The following is a 20,367-nucleotide window of genomic DNA, read 5'->3' as shown; positions in this document are numbered from 1 at the left end:
ATTCTGTTCGCTCTGGGTGACCAGGTCCGGTTAGTTGTGCTGCTGATTGCGACTTTCATGTGAAAAATCAACCAGGGTTCACCGAAGGCACAACACCAGTCAAAAGGGCACTGGTGGATAAACTAAGCTTTGAGGGCAACGCCACAATGCTTAATTCCCCACACACCCATCAACTTCTGGCCCTGACTACCTCGTCGGGCTCAAAAGGACCAGGGAGTAGTTGTGCGCACGCAGACCCCAACGCATGCTCAAGGTTTGAGGGTTTAGCTCATGCTGGCGTGCTGCACTGCCACGGAACTCTGCTCATTGCTGCCATTCAATCTTGGTTTCTACGGACAATGATCAGTCGGGCGCGTGGTAAACTCGGCCGACCTCGGTCGACCGCGAACAGTGCCGTACCGCAGTTTGTGAAAGTGATCACAGTCCAAGACACCTAGCGAGTATACTTTTCATGGCTGTCGCCGGCTGAACCTAAGGTGCTGGAAGGTGCTCAATTTTTCATGCTTGGTACAGTGGTGGTTAGTTGACCTGTGGTGTGGGCAGCATGACCTTAGCCACAGGGACGAAATCGCAGAATGACCTAGCCGTCCCATTGATAGTTCCTATGAGGATAGTGTGACTAGAATTGTATGGTATAGATGTGAACAATATCTGAATCTCATCAAACATGATCCGTTGCAAAACCTGCAATACATTCCACCAACAAAACCGGCCGGCGGTTCCATTGCCAATTCCATCAGTGACCATCATCTTCAGATAGAACAACACAACGGAATCATTCATTGATGCCTGGGATCCGTGATGATGTGGGTACGGACGCGATGTTGACCCATTACAAAAGCTCCCAGCTTAGCGAGGTACAAAAGTTGGTTTGGTCATACGACTGACCCATGGAGCTTGTTGCTTATCTTCATATAGGTTGGGGTTCTTTTGCGTCCAGGCCGACATCTCATCATCACCACGAAGTAGCTCCTTTCGTCGGCCCTGCTCTGCCGCAGGGAGCTCGACCGTGAGAGGAGCCTCAGTGGAGTTATCGGGGAAAGGGTTCTCGTAGATGTAACAGTGCACTTCCAGGACCATCACCGGTGGAGGCTTCGTCGATAGAGACCAAGCTCGTTTCTGGGCGCTGCATTCAGGTCGTGAACAGACCCCCGGGGTCGGTTGTTCTCCCGGAGCGATGGGATGATCTCTCTGGTAAGCCGAAGACCGAAGCTTGCGGCAGAGGGCACATCTGTGTCTGAACGTGGGTAGCTCGGAGTATCTCTTCAGATTGGGGGTAGATCTCGGATCTTCAAGCTCGACAGGTCGTCGATTCGTATGACGAGGTTGGTTTCTGGAAGGCATCCTGCTGAGTACTTGTCTGTCTTGCCCCTTCGAAATGCCAGCAATGACCATGATCAGCGCTCTGCACTATGTTCACCTGCGCAGTCGCCAAAAGAGCGTCGATTCAGCTTGCATATCGAGAAGAAATAGACGGGGAACGCCAGTCAACCTAATGGTATCTTGTGAGGAGCCCAAAACGGAAACCAGATTCATGGCTTGTTCAAAATTGGATCTCGAAGGGCGGCGTTTGGAGCCTGTTCGAGTCTCTTCCTTCTGTCTGTTTCCTTTTCCTCGCTCGCTGTTCCAGGGTCTGGATTGAGCTCTCCTCACAGGACGACGGTTAGCCGTGATGTGTTAAAAGTATCTTCTCTTGTGCACCTCACAATCTCAATACTGGGACTCACAGTAGCATTTCGGCTTTCATGATGGCACGCTGTCATCACAGCGATTGGCTCAACCTCCGCATCGAACGAAACGAAGTCATCTTGTTCATCTCGGACCGGCTTCAAACGCTTATCGACGAATTTCCCAGCCCTGACCTTCAGCAGCCCAGCCTGTTGGTTTTCATCGGCCATACCGCCAAATTGTCAGCCCTTCGATCCCTCGGTGGAGAGGAGAACAGGCCGAAGTCGGCAGGCAGACGGAAACGTGGCGGCGGAGTACATCTCCAACGGGGAAATCGCGATGTGTTCCGGGACGTCCCCGTGCTTCTAGCAGATGGCGACCTTCCGTACCGGGACTTAAAAAAAAGGTCCTCGGCCCAATGCCACGAGACAAGACAGCTGATGCTTCCTCGCATCCGGGCAGGGGTCCGAGATCTGGCTTTAGAAGATGCCGCTGATCATCTCTATTCCCGTCTCCTGGGCGCCTTTGCCGATGTCTTTTGCTTCTTTTCCACCGACGTCGGCGGGTTTGGTCCCGTGGTACGTCGACTCGCATCGTGGCTCGAGCATGGCAAGCCGTCGACACTACCGAAGACAACATATCCACGGGTGGTCGTGGTGATGGAGGCCACAGACTCCGGAGCGGAAAGCGACAAGGAGGCCAGTGAGGTCCTTCTGGGAGCGCTCAGAGAAGAGACCACCAAAAATCCCGCAGAGAGGTTATCGGCTCTCGAAGTGGTAACCGTGCCCCACGGAGGGCACTGCTACCGGCGGCTGGAGGAATACTTGGTCCGGGTACTGGATCAAGGTCGAAGGCACAAGCTAGAGGCAAGAATGCTCTTCTCTGCGAGACATTTGGCCGCATTCTTCAAATATGCGAGTGACCACTTTGGCAGAACCACAAGGGAGCCGTTCGATTTCGTCAAAGCGTCGCGTTTGCAAAATTCTGTCTCGCCCGACCTAGACATGCACCTGTCCAACTTCCTGAAGCACATCAAATCGCCCGAAGAGTTGACGGACTTCGCGGTGCCAATGATCGCATCGAGCCTCCTGCTGGATCACTACCCTCCCGGCATGCACGGTAAGTCGGCCCTCCTTTCTGCGTTTGGCGGGATCAGTCTAACGGCCCCATGGCGTTCAACCCCGGAGATGTGTTTCACACCCTATACAATGACGCATGCTACCAGGTGGCCAGAACTGGTGTGCTAGTCCACGACGGTTCGACAAACTTTGTCCTCCCGTCTAGCTTCGTCAAAATCGTCTCGGAGGAGCTGGAGAAATGCTTTAATGACCTCATACGCGGCACCGGCACGCCATCCATGATGGTACACCGTAATAATCTCCAGAGGTTTAAGAATCGCTGGAAGCGGCTGCTGAGTGACGACCTCTGTTTTGTATGTTTGCGTCGCCTGCTGGAAACTAATCTGCCGTGCGGACACGGGGTCTGCGAAAATTGTGTACGAATTTTCGGGACGCCGGATAAGAATGATCGGTGGGCGTTCAGCATTCGGCGCTGTTTCCTCTGCGACATGGCGCTTCGAGACGTGACGGTAAAAATAAAGCCCGATACCGCCGGGGTCAACGTATTAACCATCGACGGAGGTGGTATCAAGGGAGCTATACCACTACCATTTTTACAAATACTGCAGGACAGGATCGGCCTACAGATCCCCGTTCAGGATTACTTCGACGTTGGATTCGGCACCAGTTCCGGTAAGTATGCTTGATTCGATGAATGACCAACGCTGAAGCTTGTTAGGGGGGCTTATCATCCTGGCCTTGTTCATCAATGGATGGCCAGTCGATGATTGCGCAAATGTGTTCGAATCTTTCGCAAGAAGGGCATTCAAGCCCCGTTGGATTTCTCACATACCCATCGTCTCCCGCATTCCGATCCTGTCGCATATTCTCTGGTTTCTTGTGTCGTATTGGGCCGACGGTCTGTACCCAGCTCATAATTTGGAAGGTGCGCTGAAGGGAGTTTTCGGCAACGACATGAGCATCCTGGATTACTCGTATGCAACCGCTATCGGGGCGAAAGTGGGAATACCGGTGACCACAGTTCTGGGAACAGACCCTTGCCTCTTCACCAACTATAATGGAGCGGGACCGAGGCCGCAGGACTGTGGTACTTTAAAACCCGAACTGGCAACGTGAGAGCGATTTCTGACGGATGGGCAGGATATCGCATTATCCGGTCGCAAGATGGGCGGAAAAGGATTCGTTTGTGGGAGATGTAAGTGTGCATTTGCTATTTCCTTCGTTGGAGTATGCAAAGATGACTGAAATTGCATGCAAGCGCAATGAGCGGATCTGCGGCACCGTGGTATGTTGCTGTCCAACCCTCTCAAAGTTCTGAGCAGCTCACACGGCCACGAGGTACTTTCCAGCAAAGCGCATTCCGGGGGTAGGAACCTTTCAAGACGGAGCTCTGTGGAGGAACAATCCCGTCGACCTCCCTCTGTGGGAAATCCCCGTGGTGTGGCCCCCGACTCGCAGGCCCAATGTGGTCGTCTCCCTCGGCACCGGGTCCTCAGGACCACGCATACCAACGTCCCACTCCAGCAGACTGCGTGCGATCTGGAGAGAGGGCTTCCTGCCACGATCGTACAGAGCCTTCATGGAATTAATCAACGGTAAAAAAATCGCCCAAGCGTTCAAGAATGGACGACGGGCAGAGTTAGATGGGCGGTACTTCCGATTCGACGTTGAACTGGACAGAGAGGTCGACTTGGATGATACAGGCAGGATGCACGAGCTGGCAACAAAAGCTCGGGAACAGTTCTGTCGGTCGGAGGATGTCGATGTCGTCGCGCGTTGCCTCGTTGCGACGCGTTTCTACTTTGAACTCGACTTAAAGCCGAAGAAGATTAAGGGGAAGTATTCTGGATCGGGCCATATCTTCTGTCGTTTGCCTCGAAATAGTCCCGAGCTCGAGGTGCTGCTGGAACAGTTGTCTAAACGGGCGGCGCGATTTATCGTGAACGGCCATGGGCTTCCCGGGTCGGTCGGCGATCGGTCGTTCATCGACCACCAAGGAACCTTTCGTAAAAGGGTCGAATTTGAAACCAAGGACACATTATCCGTTCTTCTTCAAGAAGGGCCAGCGGATCCGCAGCACATCAGTGGATCTCCATACGCAGTCCACGATCTACTGGATATGCAAGGCCTCAACAATGATTTTGGTACCCCGGATCATAGGAAGCGAAAAGAGCGCGAGGAGGATGAGGGAGAAACGAGGGTAGAGGAGCCGGCCAAGAAGCGTCGTCGGGCTCGGTAGAACATCATCGGTGCTCGTGGAGGTGGTATCGCGCTCGAGGAGGGACGGATCGGACAAGGTTGTGAACCGGCGCAGTCTTCACAGTAACCTGGTACGGCATCTCCACCACCAGGATAAAGACAGTCTCTGATTGGCGTGAGACGCGGCTGGAAGGGAGTAGGGAGGTTGATAAAGGGACGATGAAGTTGAGGCCGTCGAGGGATGGAGAAAACGAGTCACTTCACACTAAACCGCGGCAAAAACAACATTCCGGCGGCATGTCAGCCGAGTGGACCTCGGTCCAACCGTCATTCCTTTCGCAAGGAGATGAATTCTGGTATTGTTCAATCAAATCTTCTCATCCGAGATCTATCACAGTCTACTTATTTACATCAGCTAGAGCTAGCTTTCAGATGGACCACTACTCGTACAGTGACACTTGATCCACGTGGAGCCCGACGCTCCTCGACAATTTTCTGAGTGATGTTGATTCGACAGCGATCCTTGTTCTCTTCTTCCGCTGCATAGGAATAAAACCGTCCTAGAATAGTTCTAGAGCTCTCCTCAGGGCAACAGGACTCGAGGTATGAGCATCATTGGCCCTTCCCGACCTGCCGTTTCAGCCCGAGTGAGACATCGACAGCTACTGTCGTAATTCGGGGCTTCTCGTGCCCGAGAGTTCAGCCATCACCCGTACAGTTGGCCCAAAGCAGAGACAACGCCACTACTGCTCACCAAGTTACCGTCCCCCGCGGCACACATGAACCAGGCATAGCCGGACACGTCGTCGTTGCCGTCGAGCCACGGCAGGACCGTTTCCAAAAACTGCATTTGCTGGTCAGTACCTCCGTAACCGCGTAACTCTGTAATCCAGAGAGTTCCTACGCCGTTTTCTGTTGCCAGTGCCGAGGCATTAGATACGAACGCCTGGAAATCCGACGTGTCGACTGCCGAGCCATACCAGTGGATGTTGACGGCATCGACCAAGCACCTCCCTGCACAGGCATCGAAGAATGATGATAACCACTCAAGACCGAGCGAGTCGCCGAGTCCATTCGTCACTGACGGAGTGGCCAGCTCGGCTTGCTCATGGAAAGGATTCATATACTGTATGAACCCATCGGCCGCTTCGGATGCATTGAGATTTGCTTGTGTTGCGATATCGGGTTCATTGAAAGAGAAGAGATGTTTTGATCCATAGCTGATGGCGGAGGAGGCCTGTGTAAACCACGAAGACGTCGCGTCTTCACCGAGACCCCAGAGCGTCGGGATAAATTCAAGGTTAGAGGGAAGGGAGCCGTTGGCGAATGGAGCCCAGTTATAACCCCAGCTCACGGAGGACTGGTTCGCGAAGAGGTACGTGAGGGACGCATCGTTATAGGCCAGACCTCTTTTACCCCCTGTTAGACCTCCTGTTTTCTCTGGTGCAGGACTTGCAACAGAGCTCCTTGAAGGGTTATCAGCTCCTTGAGGAACTGATACGCAGGTATCCTTTTGAAAATTGGTATTTGTCGACGACGCAAGAGAGCTGGTTTGATGACGTAGTACGATGAGTAGGAAGCCCATGAGATACCTGAGGCAATTCAGGACGGACATCTTGATCAAAGCGGTAAGTATTCAACTGCGAATTCTGACTCGCGGGTGTGAGGTTCAAGGTAAAATTTCGCCACGGGAACGACAAAAGGGAACTGCATTGGGAACAAGTATATTCCCTATAGCATCACCACCAAAGAGACTATCATGGGATTGGGAGGGAATTCGACACCCAAATGACACGTCGAAAAAAATCCATTCAGAGAATTCCATGCCAGCAAATGTGAGCTCCCTTTTGGGCTCCTCAAATCTCCCCTGGGACGCAAAAGGGACTTCAATAGGCCCCTCTCTTGCCTAGGAGAATGCCAGCACATCTCGAGCATAACCCTCCTTAATACTGTACCAATGTGGCAGAGTCCCGAATTTCTCAGATTTGTTCATTGCTACTTATCTCTGTGTGTTGCCTTTAAAGGCTTAAACCAACAATCGACCAATTTCCTCTAGGAGATGTGCAACGATGTCGGAGTGGGAGCATCCTTTCTTCGGCTCTTCTTTCGTCGATGAAACCTGTATGGCCAGATAATCAGTGTTGTGAATGAACTAGTTGATTTTAACGGAGGGCTTAGGTGTACTTGGATGGCTTCTGCCCTGCTTCCTCTATGGAAAGACTCAAGCCCGTCTTCGGAACCGACGACTCTCGGATTTCACCTGGTTCAATCGCGAGGTGAGAACGTCTTCCTTTTGCCGGAATATTTAACTAATGTCTCCTTGAGTGCTGCGCTTGGGCTTTTCTTGCCTGGTGTGGTTTCTCATCGTGTATCCAAAGCGCGAGTCGTCATAACCTCAGGAAGAGGTTTGGACTGCCAGGCAATATTTGTTTCGATTTTTGCGGTTCACTCTGCTGTCCATGCTTCGCTTTAGTCCAGGAAGAAAGAGAAGTCGCAAAGAAAATACGCAATAGCGACAGAGCTTATCAAGAGCCGGAGGGAATGATCTACACCGGAAAGGACTATTTAGACAAAGGGCTGGAGAAATTGGTGTAGAGAGGAGCATTGTATTGGCTATACTGTAGCTGCTCATAGAGTGCTCAAGGCGGTGGTGGTGTCTTAATAAAGAAGACTAGAGCAGCAAGGCCTTTGGCGGATACTATCAGGACCGTCGCCGCAAATTGGCACAATGGCACTGAGGACTGTAGTAACTGGGATTGTTTGTACTGTATCTAGCGCACGTCGTATTGACGACGACTCGACGCCTGAGAAAGAAGAAGAGCCAGTTTCGGGTGGGAGAAGCTTCTTATGGCTTCCCCTTTTCATCACGTGTGTAATACGGCTGTAGCCGGAAGTCTCCTATCTTCCCAGCCTCGCTTCCGAATCGTCTGCTACCTGTCCTCCCACTCGAATCGGGTGGAGGTCTGGAAGGAACGGTAATTTCGTCAAGGTAGGTTCGTGACAGATACGCATATACTCGATTTCTTGTCAGGCAGACCCAGTGGAAAGGATCTGGTCTGCGGGGATCAATTCGTCCATGGCCGAATAGTTTATTGGTGCCCAAAAGGGCTCTGAGAGCCATTTTGGGACGAAAGTTGGGCCCGAATGCTCGTTCAACAAACATAAGTGCGCTTGAGCCTGCTGAGCTCGATGTTGGCTCTATTCAGTCTCTGAAGTAAGTGCAGCGTGTCGACGGTAGAGAATCTATTCGTAGAATTTATGGAAATTATCAATAAACTTCCCCTCTGTCGACTGCTGTCATTGATTTGGAGAGGTATGTAAATCGAAACGCGCTCCATTTAGTTTATCTACTCATGTACTGCAGGATGGCGCCACCAGAAAAGGAAGGGAAAGGGAAGAATGGGTGCCCGGCAAGAGCGAGCTCGACAGCCGTTTAGCTTCCCAATGCGACGGACTCCCCCACAAAGAACCTCTCTAGAGAAACAAGTTTTTGACAAGATGTGGAATGTGAAACCCGGATGGAACTGGAAAGAAACTGGCCGAGGCAAGATATTCTTCAACAGTACGAGGACATGTGTTGAGGAAAGAGAAATGTCGAAAAAGCGTTTGGAAACCTTTGGCGACATTGGACCATGGAGGGACTTTGTCGAGGAAGTTGAGGCGACCTTTCACGAGATGAAAGAACCATTAGTTGAGGGACGCAAGTATACGGCAGCTTTGAGTTGAGGCACCGGTCCGTAAAAGATCGCAAACAATATCAAGGGATGGCCATTGCATGGAGCCATCACGCATCAAGCATGTATCTTCGCCACTGCCCAAATTCGACCTTGTCACACTGGTTATGGGCAGTGTGCCTCCCTTTCGGGCAGCCTCGGGGTGTTTTTTGGGTCCCAAACGGGTCCATTTTTGGTCCCAAACGGGGCCATTTTAGTCCCTCAAATATCGGCAAATCCATGCGTGAAAGCCTGCGCCCAGTACATCAAATTCCGATTCGGTTAAGTGCTGTAAAAGGGACCGAGATAGCATTATAAGAAGTTTCAATGTATAAGACCTTTGATTCTTCTCGCTTCCATTATGGTATCGCTTCTACAGTACAACAACTTCCATGTTTAATAGGTTGACGAGTACTCTTACTCTATATCGATTGTACAATACCCCGATGAAAATGGTCGCTACCTTATCTTTCCTGGCTCTTGGCCTCATCGGTGCTTCTGCCGCTACTCCCTCTCTGCGATTCGCAAAGCGCAACTCCCCCAACGGTTGTGCGGACGGCGTCCCGAGCCAGGCCGCCGTCGCAGGCGCAATTAATCAGTGGAACAGTGATGTCACCACCGTCAATGATTTTCTCGATGTCGCGACTTCTCTGCAAGGGCTTCATTTACAATTACAGCTCGTAGGTTAGTATTAGCAATTCCTCTCCGTACTTACTATTTTCTACGAATTTTCACAGTATTTTACTACTTCTTAATCGAAAACTACGGGGTCGACATGAAGCTAATACAACTAAACCTTCTTATAGTCGCCCTCAGAGCTGCTAACGACGAGCCCGACCAATTACAAATTCTCGCGTGTGCATCAGATGTGAGTCCCAGCACGGTTGCGCAGGCCGCCGCAGACGACTTATTCACTGGGTTCGGGCCCAACGTACTCACGCCCCTAAGCAACATCCTCAACGATCCATCATCGATTACGCAGAATTTGCAGCTAATCAATCAATTTCGCTGCTGCCATGTGCTACCGGACCTTGACACCTTATGGAGCTTCACTGCCGAGGACGACGGCGTTGCCAATCAGGTGCCTTTGTCGGCTCCTAGACCGGCAGCCTGTGCGTCCATCTATTGCTGAGTGGACATGAAATACGACGACAGGGGGTGAACGAGAGCTAGTGGCACAATCGAAGGTAATGGACCTGGCAACCTATTTGTTGCACAAGTCTAGCAACAGCTTGGTAGGGGCTTTCCAAACCTTGTTCACTATAATAATGGGCAAGAGTAACTGTGCAGATAATACAAAGGATTGTGAAATTATGGAGGATTCAATTATGCCAGCATATATCCTTGTCAGATAAGTGGATTTGTGCAGAAAATTGTTGATGGTGTTCGGGTTTGATATTCTCAGACATGTTCCCCTGCCCATCCGCACAAGGTAACAATACCGTTCATTCGTTCTGGGTGCCTTCCCTCTTGGTCTCGAGCCCATAGCATTACGCTTGCCCTGACCCAATATTTTGCTGTTGGATTTCCGGCTCCGCCAACATGGCTAATCCGTGAATTTCCATGGCCTGATTGTGAAGTCGTGCTAAAGATTCCAGTTCCTCCCTAGTAGTCGACCCAATCATCGCAACAACTATCGCCCGCAGGTTCACGTACACAAATATATGTCGAGTTGACCCTTCAAGCTGCCCAAATATCCTTCCGAACTGTTGAATGCCATTTTCAGATAGCACTACTGGCTCCATCTCAGCCCCTGCGGGTTGAGTGCTTGCGGGTTGAGTTCCTGACATTGTGGCCTTGAGAAATAACAGTTCCTTCGCTGCCTCTATATTCGCTTCGAGTACATCTTTCACATTTTGCAGATATTCTTGACACTTCGGGTCCTGAGGGTCCAATCCGTCGATGTCGGTTAATAGATCCTGGAAACTTGGAGGACCCATCGCTGGTGTTATGCTAACGAGAAAATATCTCCTCCGAGCAGCGAGCGAAAGTAAAAAAGAGTCTTTCAAAACAGCCTGGAAACATACTAATATACCTGTGCGAATCGCCCTTTGTCTCCAGGTTCCCCTTACATCGCAGACATAAAGCGTATCTGCCGAATGTTGACGTGGCAACATGGTGGAGATAGTTCTGAGCCTGGAACTTCCTCTGCAGCTGTAGGGGACCATCCAGAGAGTCGAGCCTGGCTTGTGGCACGTTTCGTTGCACCCCTTTGCCCAAATTGTTCGTAGGTTAGATAAGGCCCCATTTTGAGCCACCTAAATCTAGCCAATTAATTGTAAACAGCGCGCACTCCTCATCCTCTCTCCGAGCCAAAGAAGCCTGGGAGGGCAAGATGGGAGTATCACCGCCCGAAGCAATTAGTTCCTCACCAAACCGTGCATGCTACCATTCCCAGGTGGCGTTGTTCTGAACGACTTGCAGAAACTCTATCTCTATGTGGACTGGAACATCCCTGAGAGTGTATGCCCAAGCAGAGAGCGCTGTCGCGTTCGGTTACAGCAGGAAGCTAGCAGGGAGATTAACCGAGCCTCACGAGGGAAGATATTAAAATTGGTGCTGCCCTTTTTTATTTGAAGACAAACAAATTCAACTAAAATCATGTCCGTTGGGGAACGACTCTTTGCGATAGCAATTTTCTTTGTAGGACCCTTTGTCGCCATCCTAGGAGGGGCATTTCTGCTCCTCCTAGCGGCCTTTCTACTCCTCCAAGCGGCCATTCGACGTGTCATCAATCTATTCCCAACCCCAAGCCGCAAAGATAAAGACAAAGAAGATGTCGTATTCGAAACGAAACTGTCCTAATTCTTCTACCAAATTACAGTGCTTCATAATCCCTGGAGAGACGCCGTGATACTTGTCACCGCGGCCGAGTAAGAGTCGTGATGTTGATAAAGACGGAGAAGGAGGGTTTCGGAAATGTTGATGACCTCCTCATGCGTTGTCAGAAAGCCCTCGCAAAGTTCTAGAAGGTCGCCGGCTGCTGGTGGGACAGGTTCCCGGTCCTGAATCCTGGTCGGAATATCTTGACTTGACTCGGCATCTGGGCTCACACTATTCATGACTCTAGCCCTGTGCCATATGGCCGCAAAAATGGCCAACCGCAGGCGGATACCTGTCTCCGAATTTCCGTTCTTGAGTTCTCGTATGCACAGGTCGACACTAGAGGAGGATGAGAAACGCAATATGAGTTCGGGAATAGCCTTACTCTGCTCCTGATTCCTCGACACTCAGCCAGTGTCTCACAAGTGAACCCCTCAAGGACTTATCGTCCCCAACACACGCAAAAGCGAACTCGTAGCCGTCCGAAGCGATCCACTCGACGGTAGACCGCGTAGCAGGTTGACGATTCAAGAGTTTCATGGCGGCATGAAAGACTGTCCCACTTTTTTGGTCCTTGTTGGCTTGAACTTGAATCGATTGCCTACATGTGGACTGCTCTACACGTTAGTCCCCCGAGTGGATAGTCCGACGGATTTCTTACCATGGTATCGTCGACTTGTTCTATCAATCTGCTCACCTCCGCCCTCCGGGCCTCGTTCTCCTCTTCAACGGCCTGTATTTTCTTAATGCCGACGTCGGTATGATTAATGAGGAGAGTGGCGACGTTATATTCAGGTCTCCGCAAGGACCAAAGACTTCGAGCCATCCCCTTCGTATATCTGTCTTTTTCTTCCTGACTCGCATAACCAAAGACGAGCTTGATGAGTGACTTGTAATATCGAGGAGGTGGGTTAGAGTTGAACTGGCAGTGGAGGGCAAAGAGAACTCTCTGTTGCTCCAAATTGAAGCCGTCGATCATGGTATTGAGATTCTCGTCGGAAATAGGGCAGGCTGGGATCTCCGTGTCGTCGTGAGAAAGTAGAAGGTCGGGGGAGTAAAAGACCGTTGTAAGGATCGTGAAAAGGTCCATAATTGGTTGCCGGAAAAACGGGGTTTGCGATATCGAGAGCGGTCTCCTTTCGATCCGTGCCTGTGGGTATGAGATATTGATCATCAACCCTCCACAGCGATTCTTCTGACGCAGAAAGATAGACCGGGGTGACTGACCTCAGGTGACGTGGCCATAGTCGCAATGCACAGACAGGAACTTCCTGGAGGACGGGTGAGCAAAAACGAGGGATTACGTGGGCGGAAAGGAAAGTCTTTGTCCCTTGGCAGTAAAACAAGTACCTAGAAATATCGTGAAGAAATGAGAGAAATAAAAATCAGAGGGATGGAAACCACAGAACATGAAAAGCAGAGATCGGTGAGGACAACTAGGCAGCCGATGATATACTAGCATGTCCAGGTTGGACGTAAGAACAGCTTCAGGTCCAGTTGGAGCAAGCTATTCTACCTCTTGACATATTCATAATCACTCAATCCGAAGGGAATTCGCGCCTCGACTATGTTACAGCTTGAAGATTGTTGACATCAAGTTTCGTAGATGTGTAGTTTAATGTTGGTCGCATCATTCCCTAATTGGCCAGTCGGCAAACTATCACTGGTCTGCCGCAGGATTCGGCGTGCGGTACTATCTGAACAGCTTGACCATGAAGCTTGTGTGCACTACTCTGCTTTCGCTCCGATGACATGTGCTAGTTCGTGCTGCACCTGATGACTATTTCGAGTAGTGTGCATTAGATATATGTCTGTCGATGAGCGCCCAGTTTGTATGACATTCTGTGGTCGGGGCTAACCGCTTACCTAGCTTCACCTCTCTCTGCATTATTTTGCGAGGCTGGCTTAGAAGCCGCTTCAACCTGCTCCCTAAGCTTATTCCCTTTTCAAATCAGGGAACCATGGTAAGATACCTTGCTCCAATTTCCAGCAAACTATTATTGCTCACTTCCCAGGCATCCACACCTACCCATTGGAAACTCATCTGCGTGCCAGCAGAGACAATTGATCTTCAACGGCTTACGGAAGAGTCGAACTCGCGGATCTGCATTGTTCAGGAATTTGATGACAATGGCAAAGCTTTCGAAGTGGCTGTCGATCCATCTTACCTGTCCGAGGTCCAGGAGCTTCAATCGCAGGAAAATCCTCCTTACAATCCTACACACCCGAGAGAGGTTGAGAAAGACATTCTTGGTATCTGTCAAGCGAACAGGAAAGCTCGCGAGCGCTGGCTCCAACGGGCTGTCGATGTAATCTTCTCCGAGCATCGCCACGAAATCAAGGAAGCCTATCGCAATCTTACTCAGCTCCTTGGTTTACAGAGAGAACTTGACAGAAAGATACTAATCCAGGATATATCGGTAAGTGATCGTCCCCAGTCTTCAGAGCGTTCTCTGATGTATCTCACAGGACTCTCTGGCTTCCGTCCGTCGAAAATTGGCAAGAAATCTTGTATTCTTGTTTCTGAATCTAGAAGCAGACCATATGTCTGCAGATGCCCAAATTTTCCTCGCAAGCAACGAGGAGGAGCTAATTGACAGTCTCAAGTTTGGACTAAAACCTCCAATACCTTTCAATCATGACGAATGCCAGATAACATCACTTTTCCGGGCTCTACTAGAGCTATCCGGTGGGAGAGTCGACTTCCTCCAGCATAATTTCGCAGAAAACTACACAGCAAAGCAAAACTGTGAGCTCTGCGCTAGGATTTTTGACATCAGCGACATCAAAAAATTCGGAGAATTTGATGTACGAGAGATTTCCAGTTCACTCTCGAAGTCTCCTCTTTTCATTGGGGAGACACTGAGTGCCGAAGGACTGGGACAATGGGCAGCGATAATGAAGAGTTCCTTCCAAATCGGATTTCCCCCAGGACACTTGGTAGGATCACGGCACGCCGTCTATCGCCAGTCTAACGAATATAGAATCTTCCGTCACAAATATTGAGCGGATTTGGTGTTGGTCAGATCAAAATGTTTGAAACTATCCTGTAAGTCTTTGCCTCAGACGCGTACACCACACTTGTAACCGGGAACAGGATAGATACTTATCAAAATCTTCCACCACTGAACAAGCCAGCAAATAACACTCTCCTTCTTTTGACCTGGAGCACTTCCGTCTCTCAGTGGAGTGAACATGGTCCCAATGGTCCACTCAAAGTTCTCGCGAACTGGGCAAAGTCAGAAGAAGGCTGGAATCTATATGTGCGAGTGGCTGAAGAATTCCAAGGCCATCAAACCGTAGAGCAACTCACTTTGACTATGTCTGCACTATTGAGCTATCGAAGACTTTATCCTGATTTTCTGGATTACTCCGAGCAACCAATCACAGCTAACTATATAGCTGACCTCGACGCACTTTTACATGGGACGTCGATCGGAAACAGCGGAAGAGTCGCTGAACGACTGTTGTTTGCTTTGGCAAGGCAACTTCAATCCATGGGAGAAGATTTTGGTGATATCCGACAGTTCCTCGAGACAATCCTTGATCGGGAGCCGCCTCAGCGGCATATCTTTGACGCACTATCGGATGAATACGTGCGTTTAAGAATGAGCGGTCGATCTCACGAGACTACGATGATAGAATTGACGCATGGCATATCGGCGGAACTGAGATGAGAGCTGATAATACTTCTGGCACAATGGATGAGGAGGAGTTATCGATTCAGACCCTTCAACGTTCAAGGGCCATCAGAGCGTGGATAAGCTTTAAGAATACACGCATATCGGGGAAAGTGATACTGTGTAATGATGACAATTCTTCATGGCCCATCGCGCATGAAGCAAGCGGTTTGAGTCCTGGATGTAGATTAGCTAGCAGGCTGCGTTGCTGCATTTTAGGAGGGATATTCTAGCTCAGGCTAATTTTCAATATGACTGAAGGACGAGTGTTGCACTGATTACTGGCACCTGGTCTTGCCTGCTTTATATGCTTCTGGTCTCGGGGCTGCTGCCACCGTTCACGATGCCATCGGTAACGTTGCAGCTGGTACTCCCAAGTCTCGTCACCAGGTGTATCAAACTGTGCATGTCGAACACCATGGCGCCCTTGCATCGGACGAGGAAGGCATGGCTTAAGTGCTGGAGCTCTGCCGGTCAGAGGTCCCTGGTTCAGCTACATCATGAAGCCCTCAAGGATATGGAAGGTCGCAGGCTGAACCGAATATCGAGCCAATTTATATCACGTGCAACTATGCTACGGCCAATGATAATGCTAAGGAACGGTGCTGCTTCTGCACGCAACAGAACAATCGGAAAGCCGAATCACATTCTTGTTTTAACACATTATCTCAAACGATGATCACACTGCCAGCATACTATAGAAGTAACCAATGTAGGCATCAATCTTTGGAGGGCACGGAATGGGCTCTCCATGTTTGCCGAACTTTCCGCTGTCGTTCGTCCAGCAGTGCTCTCGAAGCTTGGGTCCCTCTGTCGGATATGTTGGGTCCGGGGGCATGTCTCGTTCCGCAACACCACAACTCAGTGGTCGAATTGATCGAATTGAAGAATCTGTCACGCTGCAATCTTGAAACTTGTGGACATCTATATGTCTCTGCTAGAAGCAACCCTGGAAATCCCCGAGGGATTGTTATACCCTGAGAACTGCTGTCAGGCTCATCTTTGCCTGGACTTGTTTTTGATTAAATCGATATGCCTCAGGGTCCCGCGATCTTGCATAGAATAGAGAATATCGAATGCAAATTCTCAGATTGTACATGAGGACAATATCAAACTTGGAATGGTCGGCGGGTTAGTCTGACGGAATAGCAAGATCGTCAGGGCGGATCGTCAGGGCTTGACAGAATTGCACATCTAACACCTTCCCTTACCCATTGTGTCAAGGTCCCTTTCCCTGTTCATTGTCTCCTCCAGCACCCTTTCCCTCATATGTTCTTGGGAACTTCGCGCTAGGTGCAACTCATCCGGCCCATTCACAATACAAATTATCCATGTCAACAATATTGTCATCCCTTATTGTATAGGCAAGTTCACGGCCTGCCGGCTTCGAGCAAGGGGTGGATACCGAGGCGAAAGCTTTGAGGAAATGAATACTTCCAGACAATCTGTAGACACTTTCAACTTTGGTAAGGAGCGCGGTCTCGTCTTCGAAGCTTCGCCGTCCTAAGAGCCCCTCTAAATCCCGCATTTGTTGGAGATAATGGTTTAGAGAAGTTACGGAGTCTTGTGCGAGATGACTTTCGTATACTTCACTCAACGCTGCGTGTGCCTTACATCTGAAAAGGAGCAATTCTCGGATAATGGACGGCTAAGCAAACTTAGCGCTGGTATCAGAGAGTTTAGATGCCACTCACCACATCCAGTTTGATCATGATATTCAATAGTCCAATATAGTCAGTAGTGACTTTCAAGTGCCTGTAAAACACGTGGAGCTCAAAGTCTTTCTCCCCTCTGCTTATCCGGCCGACTTTGAGTTGAACATAAGGGTTGTCAGCTTCTTGAGGTCGGAAGATTTTGAAAGTACCGGCATCGTCTTCACCATCTCCCAGCCAATCCATTGGTGGTGTGAGAACATCCTCTCCGCACTGTATGAAAGTAAAATTGACTCCGTTTGAGAACTGCCGGTTGTATTCTTCCTGAACCACGCGTCTCGTCCGGGGAGCATTGGTAGCGCAAAAGTCCCCAAGTATTTTGAGATCAAATATTGTTTCTGCAGTGCCAATATACGAGAATGCAACTGTATCTGAGTCGTCTGTTGACATTCTGATTTGAGTTGCTTCTTGTGGATATCCGAAACTCCAGTTGTCTTGTAGAGGGAGAAAATGAAAATTCTACACAATGAAGATAGCACCACATCTCCTTGGTTCGGAGGATTTTATTTCCATCTGACATCTTTATGATACAGAAATGTTGAATTTCACAGACAAATCACCTGAATTTTGGCACGAAAGACTAGGTGTGACTGATCCGTGCGGTAGAGACTTACTCGAATGCCACCCGAATAAAATCCTAAAGTTCAGCGGCAAGTTACATCTAGTTTGCCGCACATCAACTCAGTTTGCTACAACCCTTAACGTATCCGGCAAGAGATCCCCACCAACGGAAGGTGTAGATGTCTGACGAAAATGGACGGAAAATATAGTGACATCTAAAGCTTCGTTGAAGTCCTCAGTTCGGAGTGTTGGGCGCTTACCTTCAGTCGGCTGCCAGGGAATGCTCGAGCCGCCTTGTCTTTCGCCGCTAAATGACGACATGTCAACGGGCAAGCTCCAAAGATTCAAACATAATTGGAATTCCAAGGTTAGGGCGACTAGACTATCATTGTCTATGGGTGCTCTGGGCAACTCACAGGGGGCTTTAGCGGGTGTATTCTGACCACTGTTCCGCAGTGCCTGGACAGTTTATGAACTGGATGCTTTCGATTCAGTGGCGTATGAACTGATCTGCTCATTTCCCCGGCTTAGAAATTCAATTAAATCTTTCGCCATGAAAGTTGGAGCCTGAATGATCTCTATCGGGTAGCAAAAGCAAAGACAACACTCGCGGTGCAAAGAAAGGAAAACAGTCTGGTCAAGGAGTCTCGCACCAGATCAGCTCGGTTTCACATAGCCGATAGATCAACCGAACATTAATCACATTAAGCATCAAGCCCAACATTCCGTGCCACTGTCGAAGAGACGAAATGCTCCACAGAGGCTAGATCATTGAAGGACTCCTTCAACACAAGATGACTTAGAGAGCCGTCGATGCTATTGTCATCGGTTTCTTTGTACTCATAGTTTGGTTTCACTAAATCGGGCTTAGAGTTCGTGGCTGATAGCATTCAGGTTTCACTTACTTGTCTCCTCCAGTACGGACTTCAATCTCTGGGGGACTTGGCCTGCAAAACGTACACACGTCACCAACATGTTGGAGAAATGCATATTCCTCTCTATCAACTTCTCAGGAGACTCAGGGTGTCTCCAAGCATAGCGCTTATAGAATTTAGTAGAGTCCAGCAAAGGCTGCATAATAACTTACTTCTTGAGGGTGATACTTCCAATATAGTAGCCTCCAACTATCTTTCTCGAGCACATGCAGAAGCACAATCGTGGTCAAACAGACAATATTCCAGGAGTAAGTCGATCGTTTCAAAATTGCCTCCTGGAGATCCTTCAATACTCTCTTCTCAGTTTCGAAAATAAAAGCCTCAAGGTTGCTGTCCAATTGATTTTGCATCACACGAGGAGCTGGAATTCTGCGATAAAAAGGTGAATTGTCTTTGTCGATGGGGGTCATGCCCAATGATTCTTCACCGGTCAGTTCCCAACCTTTCATTAGGAGACGGTTTGCAGTCCATAGTTGTAATGTTCGAGCTAAAAGGTCAGCCTGCCGAATATCAGCTAAGTATCCTCTAGACTAAGAGCGTGCTGACCTCAGAATCCAACTTCACTTTGGCAAGTATCTGTCCAAGATAGCTTTGGCTTTCTGTACGTGAGAGGTAGTATGATAGATGTTGATTGATATAATCTGTCAGATCTACCTCGCACGTTTTCAGGCCAAATGTCGTTGTCTCTGCATAATCCCAGCCATCTCTCTCCTTCCAATAGATGAGTATCTCATCTGGAGAAGATCCACAAAATTCATATGCATCAACCATGATTGTGGGGCCGTTTTCTTCATGTCGAAGTGTAGCAAGTCTTGTAGATGGTTTCCAGTGAAGATGTAACCATTTAAGCCTTACGCTGTAGGTCGTATCCTTCCCTGTTCAGTCTCAGTATTAAACCACCTTCATAGGGAAGAACTCACATTTATGGAATACGGGGCAATTCGCCAGTCTCGTTCGTATGCAGATTTCCTGAGGAATTTTTGCGGCCACGCAAGTTTTGCATTGACCACCGACATTGTCACACTAGACGGGCATAAGCAGCTGTAAATTTTTTGAAAAAAGGAGCAAGCAGTACTGATCGTTTAGAAATCCAACATTTGATGCACTGCTTGGTTGATTTTCGTCTCTTGTGACCAATCGCACTTTCTGCAGCGTCTTGGGCGGAATTGCGCTTCCTCTGTAGAGTGGTTGCGGAAGAAGGTGTCACATAGCTTGTTTGGGCTTGGTTAAAATGCTGATACATTGTTTGTTGCTCTCCATTAGGTAAACGTTCACTCCAGGACGATATCTGTGGTAGAGGGGTTTTCGTAGGCAGCCGCTCGGCCAGGATTGAGGTATCCCCAGGTAAGAAATCCAGGTTGTCCGAAAAAGATTGAAGTTCCGGTATGTAGGCCACCTCCATGTTGTATCCACCAACAAGTATATCGTCATCGAATAGTTCAATGTTTGAACCCCCAGAGATAAAGTTCCCATCTGTGTTTGGCTGAGGGTTGGAGCCATTGCCGATGGATGAATATCCTGCGTCTGCACCAGGAATCATTCCGTGGAGGAGCCACCCATCCGCGGGACGTCCATCCAAATCCAGTGGCTGGCTCTGAGGGAATACTTGGTGGCTGATACTGTTATGTCTCTCGAGCTCTGCATCATGTTCAACTGCGGAAAGGATGCCCCAAAGCGCGTGGAAAGCTTGTTCACTAATGTCATATCGCTGTTGCCACTTCCGAAAAAGCGTATCCGTCCTGGGAGATATTACACTATTGAGCATGGTGGAGCTGACGTCAAAATCGCGACTTTTCGTGTGACTTGCTGAGGAGAATTTGGGCAACATCTTTAGAAGCACTTGAGAAAGTTGGCGGGGTATGGGCGCGGGGGCCGCAAATATATGTGGCGGGCCGCACCGAATCGGAGCGATATTCCCCCGTCGCGCCAAGAGAGCATGAAAAGATTGCGCAGGCATGTTTCTCCGCTGTCTTGCTTGACAAACATCTTTATCTCAC

General features: G+C 49.4%; 10 protein-coding genes across 10 annotated transcripts; 4 read left to right on the top strand and 6 right to left on the bottom strand.

Moving 5' to 3' along the window:
* Window positions 1-568: 568 nt before the first annotated feature.
* On the bottom strand, window positions 569-5,295 carry HMPREF1120_05137 (uncharacterized protein). Its single transcript, XM_009159300.1, has one exon. It carries the CDS (start codon window positions 1,393-1,395, stop codon window positions 850-852), a length of 546 nt encoding a protein of 181 aa, XP_009157548.1. The 5' UTR covers window positions 1,396-5,295; the 3' UTR covers window positions 569-849.
* On the top strand, window positions 1,515-4,986 carry HMPREF1120_05138 (uncharacterized protein; the record flags this gene model as incomplete). The annotated part of the gene is made up of 6 exons (XM_009159301.1): window positions 1,515-2,787; window positions 2,856-3,419; window positions 3,466-3,834; window positions 3,888-3,942; window positions 4,006-4,032; window positions 4,086-4,986. Exons 1-6 carry the CDS (start codon window positions 1,746-1,748, stop codon window positions 4,984-4,986), a joined length of 2,958 nt encoding a protein of 985 aa, XP_009157549.1. The 5' UTR covers window positions 1,515-1,745.
* Window positions 5,296-5,471: 176 nt separating the features above from the next.
* On the bottom strand, window positions 5,472-6,561 carry HMPREF1120_05136 (uncharacterized protein; the record flags this gene model as incomplete). The annotated part of the gene is made up of 1 exon (XM_009159299.1): window positions 5,472-6,561. The coding sequence occupies one exon, from the start codon at window positions 6,559-6,561 to the stop codon at window positions 5,653-5,655; it is 909 nt and encodes a 302-aa protein (XP_009157547.1). The 3' UTR covers window positions 5,472-5,652.
* A 573-nt stretch (window positions 6,562-7,134) lies between these two features.
* On the top strand, window positions 7,135-7,419 carry HMPREF1120_05135 (uncharacterized protein; the record flags this gene model as incomplete). The annotated part of the gene is made up of 1 exon (XM_009159298.1): window positions 7,135-7,419. One exon carries the CDS (start codon window positions 7,135-7,137, stop codon window positions 7,417-7,419), a length of 285 nt encoding a protein of 94 aa, XP_009157546.1.
* A 1,512-nt stretch (window positions 7,420-8,931) lies between these two features.
* Window positions 8,932-10,190, top strand: HMPREF1120_05134 (uncharacterized protein). Its single transcript, XM_009159297.1, has 2 exons — window positions 8,932-9,343; window positions 9,466-10,190. Exons 1-2 carry the CDS (start codon window positions 9,052-9,054, stop codon window positions 9,789-9,791), a joined length of 618 nt encoding a protein of 205 aa, XP_009157545.1. The 5' UTR covers window positions 8,932-9,051; the 3' UTR covers window positions 9,792-10,190.
* Window positions 10,191-11,174: 984 nt separating this feature from the next.
* HMPREF1120_05133 (uncharacterized protein) lies at window positions 11,175-13,072 on the bottom strand. The gene is made up of 4 exons (XM_009159296.1): window positions 12,710-13,072; window positions 12,144-12,632; window positions 11,868-12,094; window positions 11,175-11,821 (listed from the first exon to the last, which is right to left on the bottom strand). Exons 1-4 carry the CDS (start codon window positions 12,725-12,727, stop codon window positions 11,488-11,490), a joined length of 1,068 nt encoding a protein of 355 aa, XP_009157544.1. The 5' UTR covers window positions 12,728-13,072; the 3' UTR covers window positions 11,175-11,487.
* Window positions 13,073-13,197: 125 nt separating this feature from the next.
* On the top strand, window positions 13,198-15,440 carry HMPREF1120_05132 (uncharacterized protein). Its single transcript, XM_009159295.1, has 6 exons — window positions 13,198-13,291; window positions 13,353-13,446; window positions 13,498-13,902; window positions 13,952-14,422; window positions 14,467-14,531; window positions 14,580-15,440. The coding sequence occupies exons 2-6, from the start codon at window positions 13,444-13,446 to the stop codon at window positions 15,157-15,159; spliced, it is 1,524 nt and encodes a 507-aa protein (XP_009157543.1). The 5' UTR covers window positions 13,198-13,291; window positions 13,353-13,443; the 3' UTR covers window positions 15,160-15,440.
* A 358-nt stretch (window positions 15,441-15,798) lies between these two features.
* Window positions 15,799-17,583, bottom strand: HMPREF1120_05131 (uncharacterized protein). Its single transcript, XM_009159294.1, has 2 exons — window positions 16,857-17,583; window positions 15,799-16,810 (listed from the first exon to the last, which is right to left on the bottom strand). Exons 1-2 carry the CDS (start codon window positions 17,262-17,264, stop codon window positions 16,463-16,465), a joined length of 756 nt encoding a protein of 251 aa, XP_009157542.1. The 5' UTR covers window positions 17,265-17,583; the 3' UTR covers window positions 15,799-16,462.
* A 556-nt stretch (window positions 17,584-18,139) lies between these two features.
* HMPREF1120_05130 (uncharacterized protein) lies at window positions 18,140-18,410 on the bottom strand (the record flags this gene model as incomplete). Its single annotated transcript, XM_009159293.1, has 2 exons — window positions 18,140-18,291; window positions 18,341-18,410. The coding sequence occupies 2 exons, from the start codon at window positions 18,408-18,410 to the stop codon at window positions 18,140-18,142; spliced, it is 222 nt and encodes a 73-aa protein (XP_009157541.1).
* Window positions 18,411-19,388: 978 nt separating this feature from the next.
* On the bottom strand, window positions 19,389-20,327 carry HMPREF1120_05129 (uncharacterized protein; the record flags this gene model as incomplete). The annotated part of the gene is made up of 1 exon (XM_009159292.1): window positions 19,389-20,327. The coding sequence occupies one exon, from the start codon at window positions 20,325-20,327 to the stop codon at window positions 19,389-19,391; it is 939 nt and encodes a 312-aa protein (XP_009157540.1).
* Window positions 20,328-20,367: the final 40 nt, after the last annotated feature.

This window comes from Exophiala dermatitidis (genome assembly GCF_000230625.1).
Source record: "Exophiala dermatitidis NIH/UT8656 unplaced genomic scaffold supercont1.4, whole genome shotgun sequence".
NCBI lineage: Eukaryota > Fungi > Ascomycota > Eurotiomycetes > Chaetothyriales > Herpotrichiellaceae > Exophiala > Exophiala dermatitidis.
The sequence above is the reverse complement of the archived record's forward strand: the minus strand, read 5'-3'. Positions and strand labels throughout refer to the sequence as shown.